The 20,191-nt window shown below is 37.4% G+C and overlaps 1 protein-coding gene and 1 pseudogene across 2 annotated transcripts; one reads left to right on the top strand and one right to left on the bottom strand.

The window, feature by feature from the left end:
- Nucleotides 1–1,478: 1,478 nt before the first annotated feature.
- Nucleotides 1,479–9,495, top strand: LOC107718959 (baculoviral IAP repeat-containing protein 2-like). Of its 2 annotated transcripts, XM_016526214.1 has the most exons (9): nt 1,479–1,555; nt 4,890–6,434; nt 6,528–6,627; nt 6,704–6,782; nt 6,862–6,910; nt 8,178–8,420; nt 8,508–8,762; nt 9,001–9,042; nt 9,184–9,495. In XM_016526214.1, the coding sequence occupies exons 2-9, from the start codon at nt 5,510–5,512 to the stop codon at nt 9,375–9,377; spliced, it is 1,887 nt and encodes a 628-aa protein (XP_016381700.1). In that variant the 5' UTR covers nt 1,479–1,555; nt 4,890–5,509; the 3' UTR covers nt 9,378–9,495. The 2 variants fall into 2 exon arrangements, with proteins under 2 accessions (XP_016381700.1, XP_016381701.1); XM_016526215.1 differs by lacking the exon at nt 9,001–9,042.
- A 74-nt stretch (nt 9,496–9,569) lies between these two features.
- LOC107718992 (DNA polymerase theta-like) lies at nt 9,570–18,741 on the bottom strand (annotated as a pseudogene).
- Nucleotides 18,742–20,191: the final 1,450 nt, after the last annotated feature.

Below are 20,191 nucleotides of genomic sequence, written 5' to 3'. Positions count from 1 at the left end.
TAATTATAGTAATTATAGTTAAATAAGTCATATAGTTAAATAATTAATTTATGAAACGATAGCCAAAACGGGAAAAAAATGAAAAAAATAATAGATTCATGAGACCAAAGATTTACCCACCACTACAGAGACATCAGAGCCAGCGGCAAATGTCAGAAGGACTAGCCGAGGTGAGGCTGCTCTCGGCGGATACATGAGCACTGAGCGCCCGCTGATCGCGTGGAGCTCACGTCTCCAACATCGGCGAAGCCAATTTTCAAATAGGCGCTATCTTTATAAATAAACCGCAGATTTGAGTTTTAAACAACTACATTCTCGCCTGAAATACTCTTAGAACAGCATTTCATGACACGATAACAGTAATATTTTGAAAATTATGGGGGTTTTCTCCTCCGCCATTAACGCTCGCTGGAAAATGTGTAAACTTTTCAATACCCCCCTTTCAATACATATACATATCTAGGGATACGCGCTCCGAACCACTGTTTCAAAACAAATGATTCGCAAAGGTTGCGAAACTTTGTGAAGCAGTGCTTCAAACGCGCCCATCACTACTTTGATGCATTTTACGGTGATCGGTTTTGCGCAGATTTTGCTCATCGACTGACAACGCAACTGTCTCAAAAATCGTCTCTCCGTCCCTCACAGTCACACATGCAACATATTCCCTAACATTATTTGTGTGTGTGTGTGTGTGTCTGTGTATACATATTTACATTTACATTTACATTTAGTCATTTAGCAGACGCTTTTATCCAAAGCGACTTACAAATGAGGACAATAAAAGCAGTCAAAACTAACAAAAGAGCAACAATATATAAGTGCAAATGACAAGTCTCGGTTAGCCTAACGCAGTACACGTAGCAAGGTGTATATATATACACATATATATTATACACACACACACACACAATATATATATATATATATATATATATACACACACATAAACACACACACATATATACACACACATACACAAAGAAAAACAAGTAGATAGAATAGAAAAAATAGAAAGCTAGTGTTTTTTTTTTTATAAAAAAAATAAGATAAATATAGATAAAGTAGAATTATAATAGAATAGAAAGTGTTAGAGTTAGAGGGTCAAATAAAGGTGGAACAGATGTGTTTTTAGTCGTTTCTTGAAGATGGGTAAGGACTCAGCTGCTCGGATTGATTTGGGCAGGTCATTCCACCAGGAGGGAACAGTTAGTGAAAAAGTCTGTGAAAGTGATTTTGTGCCTTTTTTAGATGGCACAATAATACGCCGTTCACTAGCAGAACGTAAGCTTCTAGAGGGTACATAACTCTGAAGTAATAAATTTAGGTAAACACAGGATTTAGGTGTGTATACACACACACACACACACACAGAGAAAATTAGAGGAAAATAAGGTGTATTTGTGTATATTTATATAAAATCATGACATATGTAAATACTTTAAATGTTAAATTGGTGGCGGTTCTGGTGACGTCATTTCCGCTAAGCACCAGCTGCACAGAACCGAAGAAAGGTCGTTTCGTGCTGTTGAACAAAATCCGCTTTTGTCCAACGGTGAGTTGGTGTTTTTGTAAACCTTCGTTGGCCGAAATCAACATTTGATTACCTGTGTAGTGTTGTAGTTCTTGTTTTTGTCCTTTAAAAAGAATAACAGTTTGTTTGGTATTAACGTTACACCCAAAATGGCAGCGCCTCGAAAGCGACGCCTGTCTGCTGTAGGCTGTGACAGCGATAAAACGGATTTCACCCGAGTTTCCCACTTAGGAATGAATGCGGTCTATGTAGGTGGAATGACTCATCAAGTTATTTTCTGTCCGTTTTAATTCGAATTCGTATTAGACCACAAATATCATAAATGAGGGGGAAACTCACGACGATCGTCTGAATAATCATCATCATCCTGTGGAAACGCATCACATTTTTTTAACCAGTACCACCTACAAGACATTTTTTCCCAGTAGTGTTAAGCAAAAACCTTCTTGATATAGCTCAGTGATTAAAAAGTTATTTGAGTTCAGAGAATGAAACTATGTAGAGGAACCTCCCATTTTCTACTTGTAATATGATAATTGGTTGTAGGAATGAGGAACTGACAAAGCAGGAAATTCGTCACCTTATTTTCCCGTTAGAGTGGGCGCGGACTTTTGTAAATGTAATGTGTGAGAATTCCGGTGTTGTACCGAAAACTGTGACCAGGGGATGCTGTTCAGCAAATGTTCTCGTGGGAGCCCACACGCATTAGATCAAACGCTGAAGCCGAATGATCAGCATCAGAGGAGACGAACGGTGCTGTAAAACATGTTTCATGTCTTAAGACTAAAGAAAACAAACTAGATATTGTCACCAGCACCTAAATTCTTATATAGAAAAGAATTTAAGCATTAATGCTACTGTTGTCTGCTAATGTGTTAGCCTACTACTAATAATGGTTTCCTTATGAGATGTTTTAGCGCTTATGTTCAACATATTCCGATTATCTGATAAATATAGGTCTTATCTTTATTCTTATTAGTATTTACTGTAATTACCCAATAATGTTGGAGATCTACAGTTTGTTACTTACAAATGCATATGATTGCAATTGGCTAGGGTCACTGAATCTTGACAAGTAAAAATTAATATAACGTTAGCTATCAAAATGTTACCACTCTTTCATAATAACTGACTATAAATGTTTCATAAAGTGACTTGTTTAATAAAGTGTGATGTTGAGCTCCTCTTCTTTCTATTTTATAAAGCATATTGATCAGCTGACATAGTCCTATAGATACAGTATGGTGTGACAGATCAAAATTATAGGCTATACCAAAATGTTACCCCGTTTTACTCTAAGTTTATAAGTCTGTGTTCTTCAAACTCATTCAAGTGATGTAAAGATTTCCTCTAGGTTTATTCTTGTTGTCTTTTGAGTAACAGTCACCAATTATTAGACATTACAGAAATCATAACCAGAAAAAAAAGGAAAACGTCACTAAGCTAATTTCTGTGATGCTTTTTTTTAGGTTATCATTCAGAAGGTTTGTTATTGCACCACTAACACTGCTGAAATTTCACCACTGTACAGTCAACTTAGCTGTATAGGTAATTTCAACTTAAATGAGTTAACACGAGTTGAACCTAACTTATTTAAAAAAAATTAAGAATTGCTTAACTTATTTTGAAAAAGCTTTAAGCTACAAAACATGCAAATAAATGTTTTAATTTCAGTTCTGCTTCTCTTGATGCCACATAATACCTTCACATATTAACATATTAAATTTTTTTATGAAGTGCAGACTCTGAAATGAATAACAAACAAAGCTATAAAAACAAGTATAGCCTAGTTCTTACTGCTTTTTATAAATGATTAAACCAATTAACTGTAGGTAGCCTATATATCAAACAACTTTTGTTTAAATGAGAAAAATAAGCGGAGCTGACACATCACATAAGTCACTTTATTAAGCATTATAGTCACATGCATTAAATAAAGAGGGGTAACATTTCAGTAGCTTTCAGTTTAACCTGTCAGATCCTACTATATCTATATATCAATATCTAATCAATATGCTTTATTTATGTAAAATAGAAAGAAGAGGAGCTCACACATCACGAGTCACTCTATGAAACATTTTAGTCAGTTATTATGAAAGAGTGGTAACATTTTGATAGCTAACGTTATATTAATTTTTACTTGTCAGATTCAGTGACCCTAGCCAACTGCAATCATATGCATTTGTAAGGAACAAACTGTAGATCTCCAACTTTATTGGGTAATTACAGTAAATAGTAATAAGAATAAAGATAAGACCTATATTTATCAGATAATCAGAATATGTTTTACATAACAAGCGCTAAAAGTAACATTTTGATAGATATATGAATTTTTACTTGTCAGATTCAGTGACCCTAGCCAACTGCAATCATATGCATTTGTAAGGAACAAACTGTAGATCTCCAACTTTATTGGGTAATTACAGTAAATAGTAATAAGAATAAAGATAAGACCTATATTTATCAGATAATCAGAATATGTTTTACATAACAAGCGCTAAAACATCTAATAAGGAAACCATTCTTAGTAGTAGGCTAACACATTAGCAGACAACAGTAGCATTAATGTTTAAATTCTTTTCTATATAAGAATTTAGGTGCTGGTGACAATATCTAGTTTGTTTTCTTTAGTCTTAAGACATGAAACATGTTTTACAGCACCGCTCGTCTCCTCTGATGCTGATCATTCGGCTTCAGCGTTTGATCTAATGCATGTGGGCTCCCACGAGAACATTTGCTGAACAGCATCCCCTGGTCACAGTTTTCAATAGGTCACCGATTTCGGCACACCGGTGTCATTCGCTTACAGTTATTTTTTTTACTGTACAAAACAGCTCGTTTTACTGCTTGATATTGCACACTGGTGTTTCTTACCATATTATTTTAATGTATTGTCTTAGTTATAAAAACACTGAGTTGTAGCTCAAACAATTTGACAATTTATTGCAGTTTATTGCACTGTTATTCTTCTCGTTATTTCCCTACTACAACTCTTCTCTGATAATGTGTGCACTGAGGGTAGGACAATAATCCCTCCCTTCCAGCAACCTGTAAACAAAATATGATCCATTCAATTTCCAATGAACAAAAGCAAGTCCGGCCCTACATTTCTTTTTTCTTTCTTTTTTAAGAAGCCGTTTCTCTCAAATACATACCTCACAATAGGGAAGAATGAATGATCGCAACTTTCATTTCATGCTGACTTTAACTTTATTATTACATTTTCATTCAAGATTTTCAGTCTCCTGTTTAGTGATATACAAGTTTTACTTTACCCTTCATGCCTTTTATATTGGAAAAAACATGACATTTAATATAGACCTGTAAACTAAACGTGGTTTTGTGTTATTTTCAGGTTCCTGCAACATAGGGGAAGGAGTCACATACCTCCTACATCGACCGTTTATCTGTTCAAGAGTTCATTTCATTTTTATAATAAGATTGTGTGTTCTGTGATGGACGACTAGACACGCGTCATGGGATGTCCAGCAGAGAGAAAGACTTGAATGGACACACCCTGTGATCACATTTTTATGTTGGATTTCACACTGATTATTTGTTAAGGTCCAAAGAAACCACCATTTGTCATTTAAAAATGTGTTTAGGTCAGTCTAGCTGTGGTGTATTTCTTAGTGATCCAGGATGAGCTTCAAGAGCTGCCGTGGAGGAATCTCATCAAATTCATCTTGTTCATCCAAACAAGCTTTGTTTGTTTGTGGCTTGTTTTATGCATCACATTATGTTCATGCAGTTTTAGTTCACTACGCGTGTCACCAGTTCTGTGAAGCCCTTGATGTGTAATCGAGTCATCTTGTAAGGACATAAATCATGATTGATAAGGAGGAATTTTTTTTCGTAAGGGGTTAGATGTTTGTGTAATCTTATTTGTCTTGCTCACACAGTTCATCTTCTGCACGCACACAGGGTATTCAAGCCTTTCTCTCCTCTGGACATCCCTTTCCCCAGTTTTGTTAAATGGAAATTATACAAAACAGTGCATTCCTGAGGGGTTTGTGTCGCAATAGCGCCCCTGCAGATTTACAGTATGATAATTCATCTGAACTCTTTCGTATATCCACGTATGCTAAGTTCCCCACCACTGCTCTGGTGACGGAACGGAGTCTTGCTCGAGCAGGCTTTTATTACACCGGAGTGGGCGACCGTGTCCAGTGTTTCCGCTGCAATGTAACGGCCGACAACTGGCAGTCCGGTGACTGCCCTGCCGAGCGCCACAAACAGTTGTCTCCCAACTGCAGCTTCATCCAGAGTTTACCTGCCACCGCAAACCTCCTGTCGTCCTCCCACTCAGCCTTTTCCCCGCTTCGCAACATAGCCATCCTGCAGCTGTCCGCCCCTGCAACCGCAGGAGCGTCGACCACTGCGGCATCTGTTTCTGGCCAAACAGAGGAGCAGGTGGGTTACCTAAACATGGGATTCACCAACCTGGCACCCTCCAGTCCCATTTCCTCCCGTGGAGTGGAGGATACGTCTCACCAGCGACCACCGGCTTTTCATAATCCCAGTATGCGTCGGGAACAGGAGCGCCTTGACACGTTTCAGAATTGGACTCTTGCTACAGTAACTCCAGCTGAGCTTGCCAAAGCTGGTTTCTATTACCTTGGCCAGGGCGACAGGGTGGCTTGCTTCAGTTGTGGCGGCCAGCTCAGCAACTGGGAACCAGGAGACCGGGCGGTATCTGAGCACCTGAGGCATTACCCCAACTGCCGCTTTGTTCGAGGCGACCGTGCAGATAACATACCGTTATCTAGTGGCGGCCTTTCCAATGTATCCAACTCTGCAATGCAACAGTGTGAAGAAAGGCTGCTTACGTTTGTCAACTGGCCCTCGAGAATACCTGTTCGACCAGACCAATTGGCTAAAGCTGGTTTTTACTATGTTGGTAAGAGTCTTGATGATATTACAAGTCATTCAATGTATAACTTTTGTGGTTAGATCCCCATGCTTACAATTATTTCTTTGTTTGTTTCGGTAGGTCGTAACGATGATGTGAAGTGCTTTTGTTGTGATGGTGGACTCAGATGTTGGGAATCTGGTGATGATCCATGGGTAGAACATGCCAAGTGGTTTCCAAGGTAAATAAAAGTGGCATCATTTTCTGTCCCATGATGACATTATGTGAATATTAATTATGCATGCATGTTCTTCTAGATGTGAATACTTGTTGCAAGAAAAGGGCCAAGAATTTGTTCATCAGATTCAAGCAAGATTTCCAAGACTATTTGAACAGGTATGTTAAAAATCATTTGCTATTCAAACAATACGATGCACCCTGATGGATATCTTAACCTAGTTTACATGTTTTACAGCTCTTGACTAATGGAGACCGCAACTCAAGAGAATTTGTTGATCCACCTGGTAAGTTTTCTATTGTGTTGACCTACATGTGATACTAATTTCCACATCTTTTACCATTGATAATGTCCTTTAAAGGTGACCTATTATGCCCCTTTTTACAAGATGTAAAATAAACCTCTGATGTCCCCAGAGTGTGTATGTGAAGTTTTATCTCAAAATACCCCACAGATAAATTTGTATAGCTTGTTGAAATGGCGACTTTTAGGGTATGAGCAAAAATTCACCATTTTTGTGTTTGTCCCTTTAAATGCAAATGAGCGGGTGCTCCCACCTCCCTTTTCAGAAGAGGGCGGAGCTTCAAGAGCTCTCCGGCATACAGGCAACAACAAAACAGGACAATATCACACAATCTGACTGTACTGTGCATCGTAAATGCGCGTTTATGAATTACACAGACGGGGAGCACGGCGCAAAAAAAATAACGACATAGCTGGTCTCATGGTGCCTTCACGTGCTATCACATTATGAGCTCGACAAATTCAAGTGGTCGACTTCACATTGCTTTCATATGCAATTTTTAACTACCACATTCCTATTTACGATCATTCTGGTAGCACGTGAAGGCAGCATCAGTTTGTCTGGAGCTGACGTTCTCGCACGAAGCGTTGGTATCGATCCCTCTTTCAGAATCAATCTTTGCACAACTCCAGCTCTGAACTGACCCTCGTATGTGAGGCAGTCCGGCGTAAAATGATTTGCACAAACATATAGGACTTTTCTGGGTTTTTTTCCCTGGGACATTTCCTTAGAAAATGAAATTTAACCACCGTCTCCTCAGCGGTCTATGGAGACTCCTATGTTCGTTGGTGCATCCTAGCACACGACACTTGTAATGCCTTTGTCGCTGACATTGTATCTCCAGCAGCTACAGCAAGAAAACAGTAATGGCGGACTGCTGCTTCTCACTCAGGCCGGTGTCTATGCTAATAGGGCAGAGAGTGTCACAAATGGGCAGGACTTTCCCTAGTATGACGTCATTATAGGGAGAAATCTAGAACTGCTGGTTTGGAGAGACTGTTTATGATTTATTGGGATTATTAAAAAAAAATGAGTGGGTGGATTTTTACGATTGTAGGCTGGTTGTTTTCACACACTGCGGCCACACAATTGTGTTCAAACACCTTATAAAAGTGATTTTTGCATAATGGGTCACCTTTAAATTTAGTTAGTATTCCATGTCAAGTTTTGTGTTCATTAATTTTAGTCAAGTTTACACTGACTAAAGTAGATTAAATACGATTTTTTTTTTTTATTAACCCATGTGTAGTTGTACACCTGGGTCCTGGAGAAGACCGTTCAGAAGATGCAGTGATGATGAACAATCCCGTGGTGAAGTCCGCTTTAGAGATGGGATTTGAGCGTAGCCTGGTGAAGCAAACAGTCCAGAGCAAAATTCTTACAAGTGGAGAGAATTACAAAACTGTTCAAGAATTGGTGTCTGATTTACTAAGTGCAGAAGATGAGAAGAGAGAGGAGGAGCGAGAGCTTCTTGCTGAGGAGATGGCCTCAGGTATTTCTACAAAATGTATCTTCTACCAGGTGTCTAATGATTCAAGATTTGGAATTGACTGAATCCAACACTCGTGTTTCTTTGCAGATGGTTTTACTTTCCTTAAGAAACATCATGCTGCCTTGACACAGCGTCTAAAAAGCGTCCAGAGCTTAATGGATCATCTTCTGGAGGAGAACGTCATTTCACAGAAAGAGTATGACACCATTCGTAACTGCACTTCAGTCAAGCAGCAGACAGGGCAGCTCATTGATTTAGTCCTGTTGAAAGGAAATGCCGCAGCAGAGGTTTTCCGCAACTGGATCAAGAAGAATGATGTGTACCTGCTGAGAGAACTGATGGGTATGTAATATATGAATCAGATATGAGATAAAGTGTCTGTAAATTTTCAGTGTTACATGTTGTTAGTCTGTGTCAGTGTAAAGTTGCACGGCCAGTAGATAGGAACACTTGAACCATTAAAAAAAGGTGATGCCTTTTGTAAAGATCCTAAAAAGAGCAGGGACAAATCCACAACAAACAGAATCACTACATAATATTGACAACCAATTTTTATTTTTTGTTCTTACTGCAATTTCAGCCCAGACAAATGAAGCTGCATCACCGAGTCAAGATCTTTCAGGTATATTCAAACATGAGAAAAGGTTTTCTTTTGATTTTGCCCCTTTTTATCTCTAGCCATCACACTAAGGGAATCAGTTAGATCCCACTCTGAAACAAAGAGCTTGTATAAAGTGATTGACTGTGTCCATCATGTTCACAGACTTGCCTATGGAGGAACAGTTGAGAAGACTTCAAGAGGAGCGCACATGCAAAGTTTGCATGGACAAGGAGGTCAACATTGTCTTCATCCCCTGTGGTCACCTAGTGGTATGCAAAGAGTGTGCACCTTCTTTACGCAAGTGCCCCATATGTAGAGGATTGGTTAAAGGCACTGTCCGTACTTTCCTATCATAAAATGAATAGTTGTCCATTGATAAGTAACAAAATAAGTGACTGGATTTACAAATTGTATTCTTTAATTAAAATTCACAATGTGAATAAAAATTCAACGTGTTTCTGAATTAAATTAAACCGTGAAACTGAACAAATGTCCGATTTCTTGATCTTTTAAATTTTTCTAATCTTGTCTACAAAATGTTTAAATACAATGTACCGAAATATTTCCATTTCAAGTTTTGTACACAATTTCTTCACACTTAACACTAACAGCATATGTTGAATTTTATTTCAGATTAAAAACCTTTACTGCATATATATATATATATATATATATATGTGTGTTTTAACAGTTCAAGTAATTCATAATCACGCTCAGTAATTTACATGTAAACAATAGAAGAGAAAAAGGAAAATTTGTTTTATACGTCCAGGTCTTGAAGGTTACCCCAGCTAGAACCCACTTTGACTTTTACTCTAAGCTTTACATACAATTTCACAACTGTTTCCATTTGCTTCACAATCTGTGCCACCTGTAAAAAATAAATTATACTTGTCACCACTTGACTTTTCTCATTGACCAAGGTTAATGTAATATTTAGAAAGACTAGTCTTTCTAATTACCTGAATGACATCTTCCTCTGCAACCTCATAAATGAGTTCATCATGCAGCTGAAGTATAAAAAAGCCTCCTCGAGAGGGTCTGAACTGATTTCTGTGCCTACTGCCTGAACAAAAACACTATATTCAACATATATATTCACATCTCACATTTAAAAGTGAAAATGCTGTAATATGAAGTCGGTCATACCCGATCTGATTGGAGGATGTTGATGTGATGTGGGAATTCCAGGAAACGCTGCCTCCAATCTACGCTGGATGTTGATGGTTGTCAAATTAGCAATGTCAGCAGCAGAACCCTGCATGGTTGTGTTCACTGCCTGTCGCTCTGCCTAAAAATGAGGATCAAAATGAAACTCTTTATTCCACTCCAGATATATTCTAATGGAGGGCTCATGAAGACTTACGTGAGACTTTATGTACACATTTGTGTCTCTTATTCCAGGCAAATATTAAATTTTTTCCCTGCAGAGTAATGTCTGCACATAACAAATTCCTGCCAAGTAATGTCTGCACATAACCATTTTCCCCACACTTCTGCACTGTTTCATGCAGGAAGTTCTGAATGCCTTAAAGAAAAATAAGAAATGATACTGTTATTATTTCAGGATTTTTTTTTTTTTGGACCAGACAGCAATTGTAAAATGTAATTTACCAGTGTATCTGGATTTAAATGTCTCAATGTAGCAGGCAGCATCATTCTCCTCAACGCCCATTTGTTCTCCAAGAGACTTTGCTCCCATGCCATAGATTATTCCATAACAAATCTATTGACAAAATGTTACAATTTTAAATTTTAATGATCAGTTTCAAGGGATAATATAAGTGACTACCATATAGTTGTTTACATAAAAAAATACTTTTTAGAGATAAAAAAAAATTCTTTTTCTCCTTGGGGTAGTAGCTTCAAACAGAGGATTACACAAGTTTAAAGACTGGATACTATCTGGATATTACATTTTCTTATATGTACTGTATATTAGGATACCAATACATATAGGAAGCAAAATTTCTCTAAAGTCTTACGTTTTTTGAATTTTCCACCTATAACGGTCTCAGGTTGCACTGAGGTGTTGTCTTATCTTCTCACAGGCAAGAGCAAGATAAAATCTGTCCTTTGTTTTCCACTCCTTTATAAATGTATGGAAAAGTTTTTTATCGCTTACCACATCAATTATGGAGAATGTTTCTGGACTGCAGGTGTTTGAAGCAGGAAAGGATTGACACTGAGAAAGCCTCGTAAAGCCCTCATCAGACAGAGACATGTCTAACTCTGATGCTAAGTTTGTCCTCAAACAAGACTGATATTCTTTCTGCGTATAGGTTTTAGAAATTGGATCCAGTTCAGACCTGTGCTTGGTGACTGAGGTGGTAATTTTAACCCGTGGTGTGACTGGTTCAGAAACTGGCGTGGGAGGAACAAGGTCATTGTGAGTCACTGGTTTGGCCTCGACTACCATGACATCTTCGGTTCTTGAGCTTCTTGGACCTCCCTGATCAATCCCATGGTTTGTTATTGGGGAAACATCTTTTTCGCCAACAACAGTAGCAGCAGTATTTGGTTCCACCACAGTTGAATTTGACTGCCTTGGAACCTCAGATAGGGTTGAAAACTGATCAGACCATTTATCAAAAATGTCCTGCATTCCTGGGCTGATGTAAAACGATGAACTGTTTAATTGACGTCTTTCAGCTGAAACGCACGCAAAATGAGGTTTGTGATACATGTAGTTCAGACACAATGTCATCTGTATAACTGGGCTTCTCTGCACCCAATCTTGGGTCATCACAAGCCTTGATAACATTATTCATTTTATCAAGGTACTGCTCTCCAATAAGTAGTGAGTCTCCCCATTTTGAAAGGTTGAAAGATGATTCACCCCATTGGATTGCTTCCTGATCCTCTGTTGACACGGCATCTCTTCTCTTCGGAATGAGTTCTGGAGAAGAGCCGTTTGAATTAGCATGTGCTTCAACCACCTGCTCTTCTTTGCTGTCTCGATCCATTGCTGCCTCCTCCATGGCATCCAAGATGGAGTTGTCATAGAGACTGTCAAACAGAAAACTGCTGCTCCGGTTGAAGCTGTTGTCAGTAACATGATCAGAGGACTCGTGATTTTCCCTTTGATCAGAGGACTCGTGATTTTCCCTTTACTCAGCTGGTTTAGTTGCACTTGATTCTTCTTCAGTAACCTGGTTACTGTAATTTAAAATATTTTCCAACTGGCTGTCAGTAAGTGAGATGTTATATTTCGGTTTGAATTCAGTGGCCGGGCCATTCTTATGAGGCGATAAACCTTCAACCGGGTCTTTGTTTTGGTCTTTAGATGTCTTATTCTCATTTTCCAAGAAAGATGACTGCTTGACAACTTTCATCTCACTTTTTGAATCAACATAATTGTTCTGTTTATTTTCTTTGAGAATGTTTAAATTAGCAAGGCCATGTGAAAAATCATCCCCTTGAAGCATTTTCTCAGTCTGTGTATCAAGCTGAAAACTATCACCAAACTCCTCTAATCCATTTCTGTACAAGTCAGGAGAGCTAAGCTTCTCAGAATGACATATGCCATGTTTAACTCTGGTGTTCACCTTTAAGCCACCTTCATTCTCATCTCTGCTGCTGAATTTCCTGAAACTGTGAGTAACTTTCTCGCTTTTCATTTTGAGTTTCATGGTAAACTTCTTTTATACTGTGATTTAAATATTTTGTTTTAGATGTGCACTTTTTCACAGTGACATTTGGGGTTTTCCCATCCTTTAGTGAAGCACATGAGTGAGAAAAATGTTTTTGACTCAATGACTTGGTTCAGTCCAGCAATGGATGACTGGAGATTCATCTTGTCTATTCTACAGTCAGTTTCAGGTATATTTAAGCAAAGCTCTTCAACTTTTGATATTAGTTTAGGGCCTTTTGAGGTTAGAGCTGGTGTTTTTGCTTCACTGACTGTGGGTTTACTGATTATGTGAGTCCACATAATCCATCCTTCTACGTTTCAAAACTGGACTTACACAATGATGGTCATTGCTAGAGTGGCAGGCACTTGTTATACAGGAATTGTGTCCTAATTTCCTTTGAAGTGATTTTGAAGAACAATCCGGTGACTCAGCTGTTTGGTTATTTTTATAGCCCTTGTCTTTTTCAGATATTGATTTTATAACTTTATGCAATGAACTTGATAACTGTTCACATTTCTTAGCAGGCTGACAGTCAACATCCATTGGCTTTTCTGAATTAGTAGTGATCTCGAATGGCCTCAAATGAGGATGGAAACAACTGTCAGCATATCCACCAATAACTTCTGTTCGTCCACATTAGCAGTTACATTTTGTCTCTCTTCATGTTCTGGGCCCCTTGACATAGACTGTAGAGTTTTTTTGTTGGCTGATTCCTCAAGTGAATAGGAATCTGGCTAGGTCTTTGTTGAGAGGGATGCTGGGTTCTATTCCACCCCAAGAAGAGCCAAATCCTGCTGGAGGAGCAGCTGGGCTTCAGCCACGATTTGCTGAGCATGCTCTTACGTTCTTGAGCCTCTACCTCACTCTCATCCACCACCTGCCTGGAGTTGTGGAGATTCAAATGATCACAGTATGACTTGAAATAATCTATGGATGACCCAATATTCAAATTCTGTCCATAAAAATAAACCGTTATGGATGGTAACCATAATACAAACTAAATTAATGCCCAACTAAATTAAAAATAAAACACAAAAAAATCAGTCATTTTAAATGTTAAAAGTCTTAAAGTGAATATATGCACCACAACATTGTAATACAGTAGGAAATATGGAACATTTATTTTGAGTTACTAAAGATTGTTTATTGATTATTTTTAAATATGAACTTAAAATAACTGTTCGGCAACAGCAAGGGTGATTTAAATGTAAAAAAAAAAAAATATTTGAAAACTCAACTGAAATCAATCATTTTTTAAAACTGTAATATCGGCCGATAACTGATATATCACACATCTCTAAAATGACCACATTAATCAATAATTAAATGCTTATCAAACATAAGAATAACATGAAATAAACCTTTTAAGCTGATCATCTCCCTGTTTCATTACCTTTTGAAAGGGATAGCTTTCCTGAGGGCCTTCTCCACCTCTGTAACTTCAGCTCTGGCCACCTCTCTGTGACAAACCCAGAGCTGTAGAGTGTACGTGCTCTCTGGGCGTTTAGTAAAGAAATACGAACCAGATCACACAACTCCCTCTGGACTCCAAAACTCAGACGACTCTGGAACTGGGACAAAAGCAGCTCTAGGTTGTGCCATCCAAGTCGATTACAGAAGACTGTAACCATACCTGAAAAAAAAAGTGTTGCCAAATTTTTATTTCTGGCATTGTTTATCTCATATTGATAAGTAAGCCCATGCCTACAGTATGAAGAGATATCTACCTGCATACGTTGAGGCAGACTGCTGAAGTGACTGAAGCTGTCCTCGGCTACAGCCATACTTCTTTGCTACAGCTCCAAGTGGTTCTTCGCTTACCAGGTCATGGAGAACTAATGTTGTGAAAAAAATGCACAAAAAAAAAAATACACATCAACATACTGCTACTTAAATGTAAACATTAATTAAAGCACTCTATATTCAGAAAATACATGGTACCGTTTGTGAATGGCCATCTGTCTGCGTTGCTTTTCTGTTTTAGCAATTAATTTGCCACTAACGGAGCGAGCCAGGAAACCTTCTTGGATGCCCACCATCTCAAGCCACCCATTTCATTGCAGATGGTAGTTGCTCCCAAAGACAGAAGAACTGGTACCAGTCTATTGTATTCCAGTCCACATACACAGGTGTTATTTTAAAAATGCATAACACAATTTTGTTAATAACCCATATTTTAATAACTGTAACTGTTAACTGTTTTACTGTTTACCCATAACTGTTTTGTCTACCTGATGGAGGATATGGAGATCATTTTCCAATACAAATCCTTTCATTGCTCTCTGGAGATCTGCAAAAATCCCCAGGGCTTCTGCGGGTGATAAAGATGAGGACAGAGTCACAGAACCCAGATGCGTGGGGCAGTACCTCTCCACTGTGAGACAGTCAATTATCAAAATGTCAACATCTATCAGAAACCACAAAAATACTGTCAGATTTTTTTTTACCATCTCCCTCCTTCTGTATATGTATAAACTCATTGTCCATCAGCCACTCTATGCAGGCTTCAATAGCCCCTTTGCTATGAACTTCTGATTCAGCTTCTGCCACACGTGGCTGTTCGGCTGCAGTACTGGCTGCCAGAAGAGTGCAAGAAGCATACATCCTCACATCCTGTGGTGAGCTGGCAACTCCTCCAACGATGATCTTCAGTCAAAATAATGAAATTAAATCCTGTACATACCCAATACAGTATCATACAACATACTATAAGGAGAAAGACATTCACACCTCCAGGATGGCCCTGAGCATGCTGGTAGTAACGCCCTCACCCTCCCGCTTCACCAGGCAGCTGCTGATAGGCTTGAGCAAGCCCTGGATGAGGCTCATCCCCTTCGCACGTTCAGCCTCTTTACAGACCAACACACTCACCTAAGTCAACACACATCATTACATATTAACTGTAATAATTTTAAAGTTTTTGAAGGAAGATTGTGCTTCTTGATATTTTTGTGGAAACCGCAAAAATAAATAAATTTTTTAAGGATTATTTGATGATTTTAAATACATTTTTTGTAACAATTTAAAAGTCTTAAATTGTCTTTTTAACTGTCACTTTTTAAAGGGGTCATATGATGTTGCTAAAAAGAACATTATTTTGTGTATTTGGTGTAATGAAATGTGTTTATGCGGTTTAAGGTTCAAAAAACACATTATTTTCCACATACTGTACATTATTGTTTCTCCTCTATGCCCCGCCTTTCTGAAATGCGTCGATTTTTACAAAGCTCATCGGTCTGAAAAGCGAGGTGTGCTCTGATTGGCCAGCTATCCAGTGCGTAATGATTGGCCGGATACCTCAAGCGGTGGCAACCACGTGTGACGACCCTGGGCTGGACTCATCATATGACCCCTTTAACAATTTTTTTTGGGGGGGAACAGAGTCCCCAAGCATGTGCAGCTCATCGACCACAACAATTCCTGCAAATTGTGTGAAAATGGAGTTTAACAAGAGTACCTGTAAGAGTAAGTAACTTAAGTGTTAAGGAAATGTCATTATTTTACCAAGTAGATCCAATTTGTCTTCTTCAATGAGCCTGTTGATGAGTCTATTAGCTTTCTCTATATTGTGCAAAAGCGACATCCAGAGCTGAAAACCCACCAGCTGCTGAAGTGTTACCCATATACCCCTCCACTCTGACCCCTGCCTACTGAAATACATTCTGGGTGAAAATAGCAAGTATAAAATTAGCACAATCTCGTCAACAAAATTCCAAGATGTATATTCACAGATTTACTAAATTCAGAAATCAACAATTATATATGTAGACACTGCACCATGCTCTCACAGTTAAAAAACAAAACAAAATAAATGATCAGTGGGCCAACTGAGATAACTGACAATTACATATTCACTCAGGAAATGGGAACCAATCTGCAGATAAAAAATTTTCTCTCGTGCCACAGACACAAAAGGAAGAATGAACATGGCCTTTTGTCTTGTTTCCAAAACTCTCTTCAAGATTAACAACTCTGAAACCAAAGTTTTTCCTCCACTGGTTGGAGCTTAAAAAAAATATATATAAAATTTTAGCCTGGGAAAAAATGAGATAACTACATACATTTAGAAAAGTATCATGTAATCAGACGTAGTTATAATTTATATATTTAGTATTTGATCTGGTGCTGTTTCTCAGGGAAACAGGACCAAGTACAAACAAAACATTTGCAGTCAACAAGAAGAAGAAAAACAGCTATTTACCAGAATATACTAGGTTCTGGCCCTCCAAAACTTTGCCCAAGGTCAGACACTCAAACATCCTCCTAACACCTAGACGCTGGTATTTCTCCAGAACAGGCTTAGGGAGACCCCAACTGGAGAGCAAAAGTCTTGTCTGACTGATCGCCAGGACGTCCCATATGGATGATTTGTGCTGTTCGGTGTAACAAACAGCAAAAACTGAATTAATATTTCAAATACTAGCATTTCTTATTGTTGTTTTGAATAGAAAAATGCCAAACAAATTTCAAAAGTTTGTAGTCAGAAAGTTATTTTAACGAAATTTAACTGATCAAAATTGACAGTAAAGACATTGATATTACAAAAGATTTGTTTTAAATAAATGCTGTTCTTTAGAACATTCTATTCTCAAAGAATCCTGAAAAAAGTATCACAGTGTCCACTAAATTATCATGCAACACAATCGTTTTTAACATTGATAATAATAAGAAATGTTTCTTATTAAAGGATCTAAAGGATTTAAAGGATCATATAACATTAACGATGGGAATAATAGCTGAATAAATATAACATGAATGATGAAATTAGACAATTCTTTGAGTTCTTTAATCAAGTTCTGACTTCTTTAAATGTAAAAGTTGGAAATCTACCTGCATCTGGTAGTGTAGCATCTCGGAGGACACTGAGATCCAGTCCAGGAGGAGGGGTCAGCACAGAGACTGAAAGGTTTTTCACTGATATCTTCTGCTGCTGCAACATGGATCGCTCTTTAGCAGCAGCCAAATGTGTTGGACTGAACAGAATGTAATCCTTGGCGGTACTGAGAGAGTCATTTGGGCTGGTATCTCTTCTGAACTGTAACATTTGCTTGCTGTTTGCTACTTTAGGTGTTTTTTTCATGGAGTTGAGGATCTTTTGAGGTGAAGAATATTCCCTGTCACATTTCATCTCACAGTCAGGGGCCCGTCCTCCTGCTTCAGTCTTTTTGGTTTCACTGAACAAAAGCTTTTGGGCCAAATCCGTCCAGTCGTTCTCTTTTTTTGGTTTGTGTTCTGGTTCTTTTGCGCTCTGATGGTGACCATGCTGAGCCTGGACTTCTGCATTTTGCACTTGTTGTTCATGAATATTTTGTGGAAAGTCAGAGTTTTCTGAAGTGATGCCGATTCAGTTTATTAAATGTTTTCATCTATTTTGAATTTTAAGACTTTTGGACCCAGTTCATCAATAGCTTGTAAAATTTCCACATCCATAGCCAGAGTGGAGTCTCCTGGTATCCATTGCTTATTCTGGTTTTGCTTTAAATAGAAAATGTGAATTTTGCACTTAGTGTAACAAAGCTTATCAGTGGCATAATATTATATAAACTAAATTTAAAAAACATACTTTTGGCTCATTACATCTTCTGCTCTCAGATATATCTGTTGCAGAAGAGGATGCTTGATGCCGGTGACTTGATTGTCTATGTGGTTTCTCATCTGCAAGAACTAAGCTACACAAATGAAAAATGACCAGTCAATGTCAACAATACTTACATTTCACATCTGACATAAAACAAACTGCAAAAATAGGCTGTTAAAACACCCTGAGAAAAATATATTAATTATAGCCTCAACATTAAAAAGCTCTGTGATTTCAACTCTATTGTTTTCAGTGGGAACTCATTTAAAGTCTCGCTTACTTATTTGTGTACATATAATATATTGTGTAAAGTTCTGGTAGGCGTTATAATTTAAAAAAGTGAACCATTAAAAGCTCCACATCAACCAAGTTTGTAAACAAAACCATGGAAACGTACACAATCAATAGAAGCTCAACACAGTTTCAGATTTCCAACATATCTTACCCCTTTGTCTTTACAATCCAATGCTGTCCCAAATAAGTCTTTCTTGTCGTTGAAGTAGTCATCACATATAGAAATCAAATGACTACTAGTAATGTTTTTACATACAGTGCTTTGGTTGAGTAAAAATATAAATAGTAATATATATATATATATATATATATATATATAGCTATTGTGCTACCTCCCGTCGCTCCACATAAACAATCTCATATTAGTGAATTAAAAGAAATTACTGTTATTTGTTGTTAATTATTTATCTTGTCAGTCCAGCCAGTTGAGCTGACAATTTCTATTACATATCAGTGGAATAAACCTATTTATTTGAAGTCATCGCGAAGTCTTTGAATAAGTGATATTTCATTGGTCCTGTCGGCATTACAAAATTTGTTTGTGTAAAATCATATTTAATGACACTTCTAAGAAATCAAAACAAGGTTAAAACAAAACAAAAAACAACTAAATCAACGAGCCCGCGTTGTTCGCACACAGAATCGTCCCGGGAAAACACGTCTAGTGTCGCGGTTCCTCCACTGACTGTAAAGATAGTACACAATATTGTATCCCGTTAGCTGAAAAAAATCAAAATTATATATATATTTTAAAAACAGCCAATTGACATGTATTTTTTTACTTAAACAGTGGTGATAATATTTAAATTACGTTCTTGTTTTAATAATGTAGTGAATCAGATTTTTGAACGAATCTGTGAACGATCCGTTCTCATCTATCTCGCAGCCATAGACTGTAAAAAAGGCAACACTGACATCTGCAGTATAAACAAAGCGTAGGGTAAAGACATAATACATTAGACGAATGCAATCAAGAATTAAAGAAGTGTTCAATTATCTAAAAAAGACAGGAAATATGGAAAGAATATAAATTGTAATAGTGTAGGTTTATTTATAATTTTTCTGAATTTAAAAAAAAAATTTTTTTTTTTTTTTTTTTTTAAATTTATTTTTTTAATATAATATCCTTCTCTCTACCAAATCTGTTCACTCCACACTCCAGATCAGTGGGTGGCGGTAATGCACCTTCAAGTTGGTTTGCCAAAACCGCCAATAAACATCAGAAGAAGAAGAAGAAGAAGACATAATACATCAACGTGATCACAAAGGACCTTCGATGAATTTCTTTAACTCATTTAAACCTGAAATAATACAATTATAAGGTTTTATATTGTATATTGATCGCAATTTATCTTTACACTAGAGCATAATTTATAATATTGTACGGTAGATGGAGCTGTGTTCCCTGAGAATTAAGGGAGAAAACCAACGAGGAAGAAAATCGTTCATGTTTTGAAATGCAATGCAAGTTTTTAAACAGTCTATGATAGTAGCTCACTTTTTAGTTTCTGGTCCTTTTTTTTTTTTTTTAGATCAGTTTCTTTATTGCTGTATGTCTTTAATAATATAAATTTCAATTAAATTTTTTAAAGTAATTTAAAATCTGAGTCCTCTGTTTTGTTAGTATTTCCTTGTAGAGAATAATGGTAGTATGGTTGTTTGT

Source organism: Sinocyclocheilus rhinocerous, unplaced genomic scaffold, assembly GCF_001515625.1.
Source record: "Sinocyclocheilus rhinocerous isolate Xijiao unplaced genomic scaffold, SAMN03320098_v1.1 scaffold753, whole genome shotgun sequence".
Lineage (NCBI taxonomy): Eukaryota > Metazoa > Chordata > Actinopteri > Cypriniformes > Cyprinidae > Sinocyclocheilus > Sinocyclocheilus rhinocerous.
The sequence above is the reverse complement of the archived record's forward strand: the minus strand, read 5'-3'. Positions and strand labels throughout refer to the sequence as shown.

Bases quoted from the DNA above. Each gene is read 5' to 3' on its own strand.
- LOC107718959 (XM_016526214.1), top strand. From the start codon at position 5,510: ATGGAAATTATACAAAACAGTGCATTCCTGAGGGGTTTGTGTCGCAAT. The intron at 6,435-6,527 runs GTAAGAGTCTTG...TTGTTTCGGTAG, and splicing joins AGCTGGTTTTTACTATGTTG to GTCGTAACGATGATGTGAAG. The intron at 9,043-9,183 runs GTATATTCAAAC...TCATGTTCACAG, and splicing joins ACCGAGTCAAGATCTTTCAG to ACTTGCCTATGGAGGAACAG.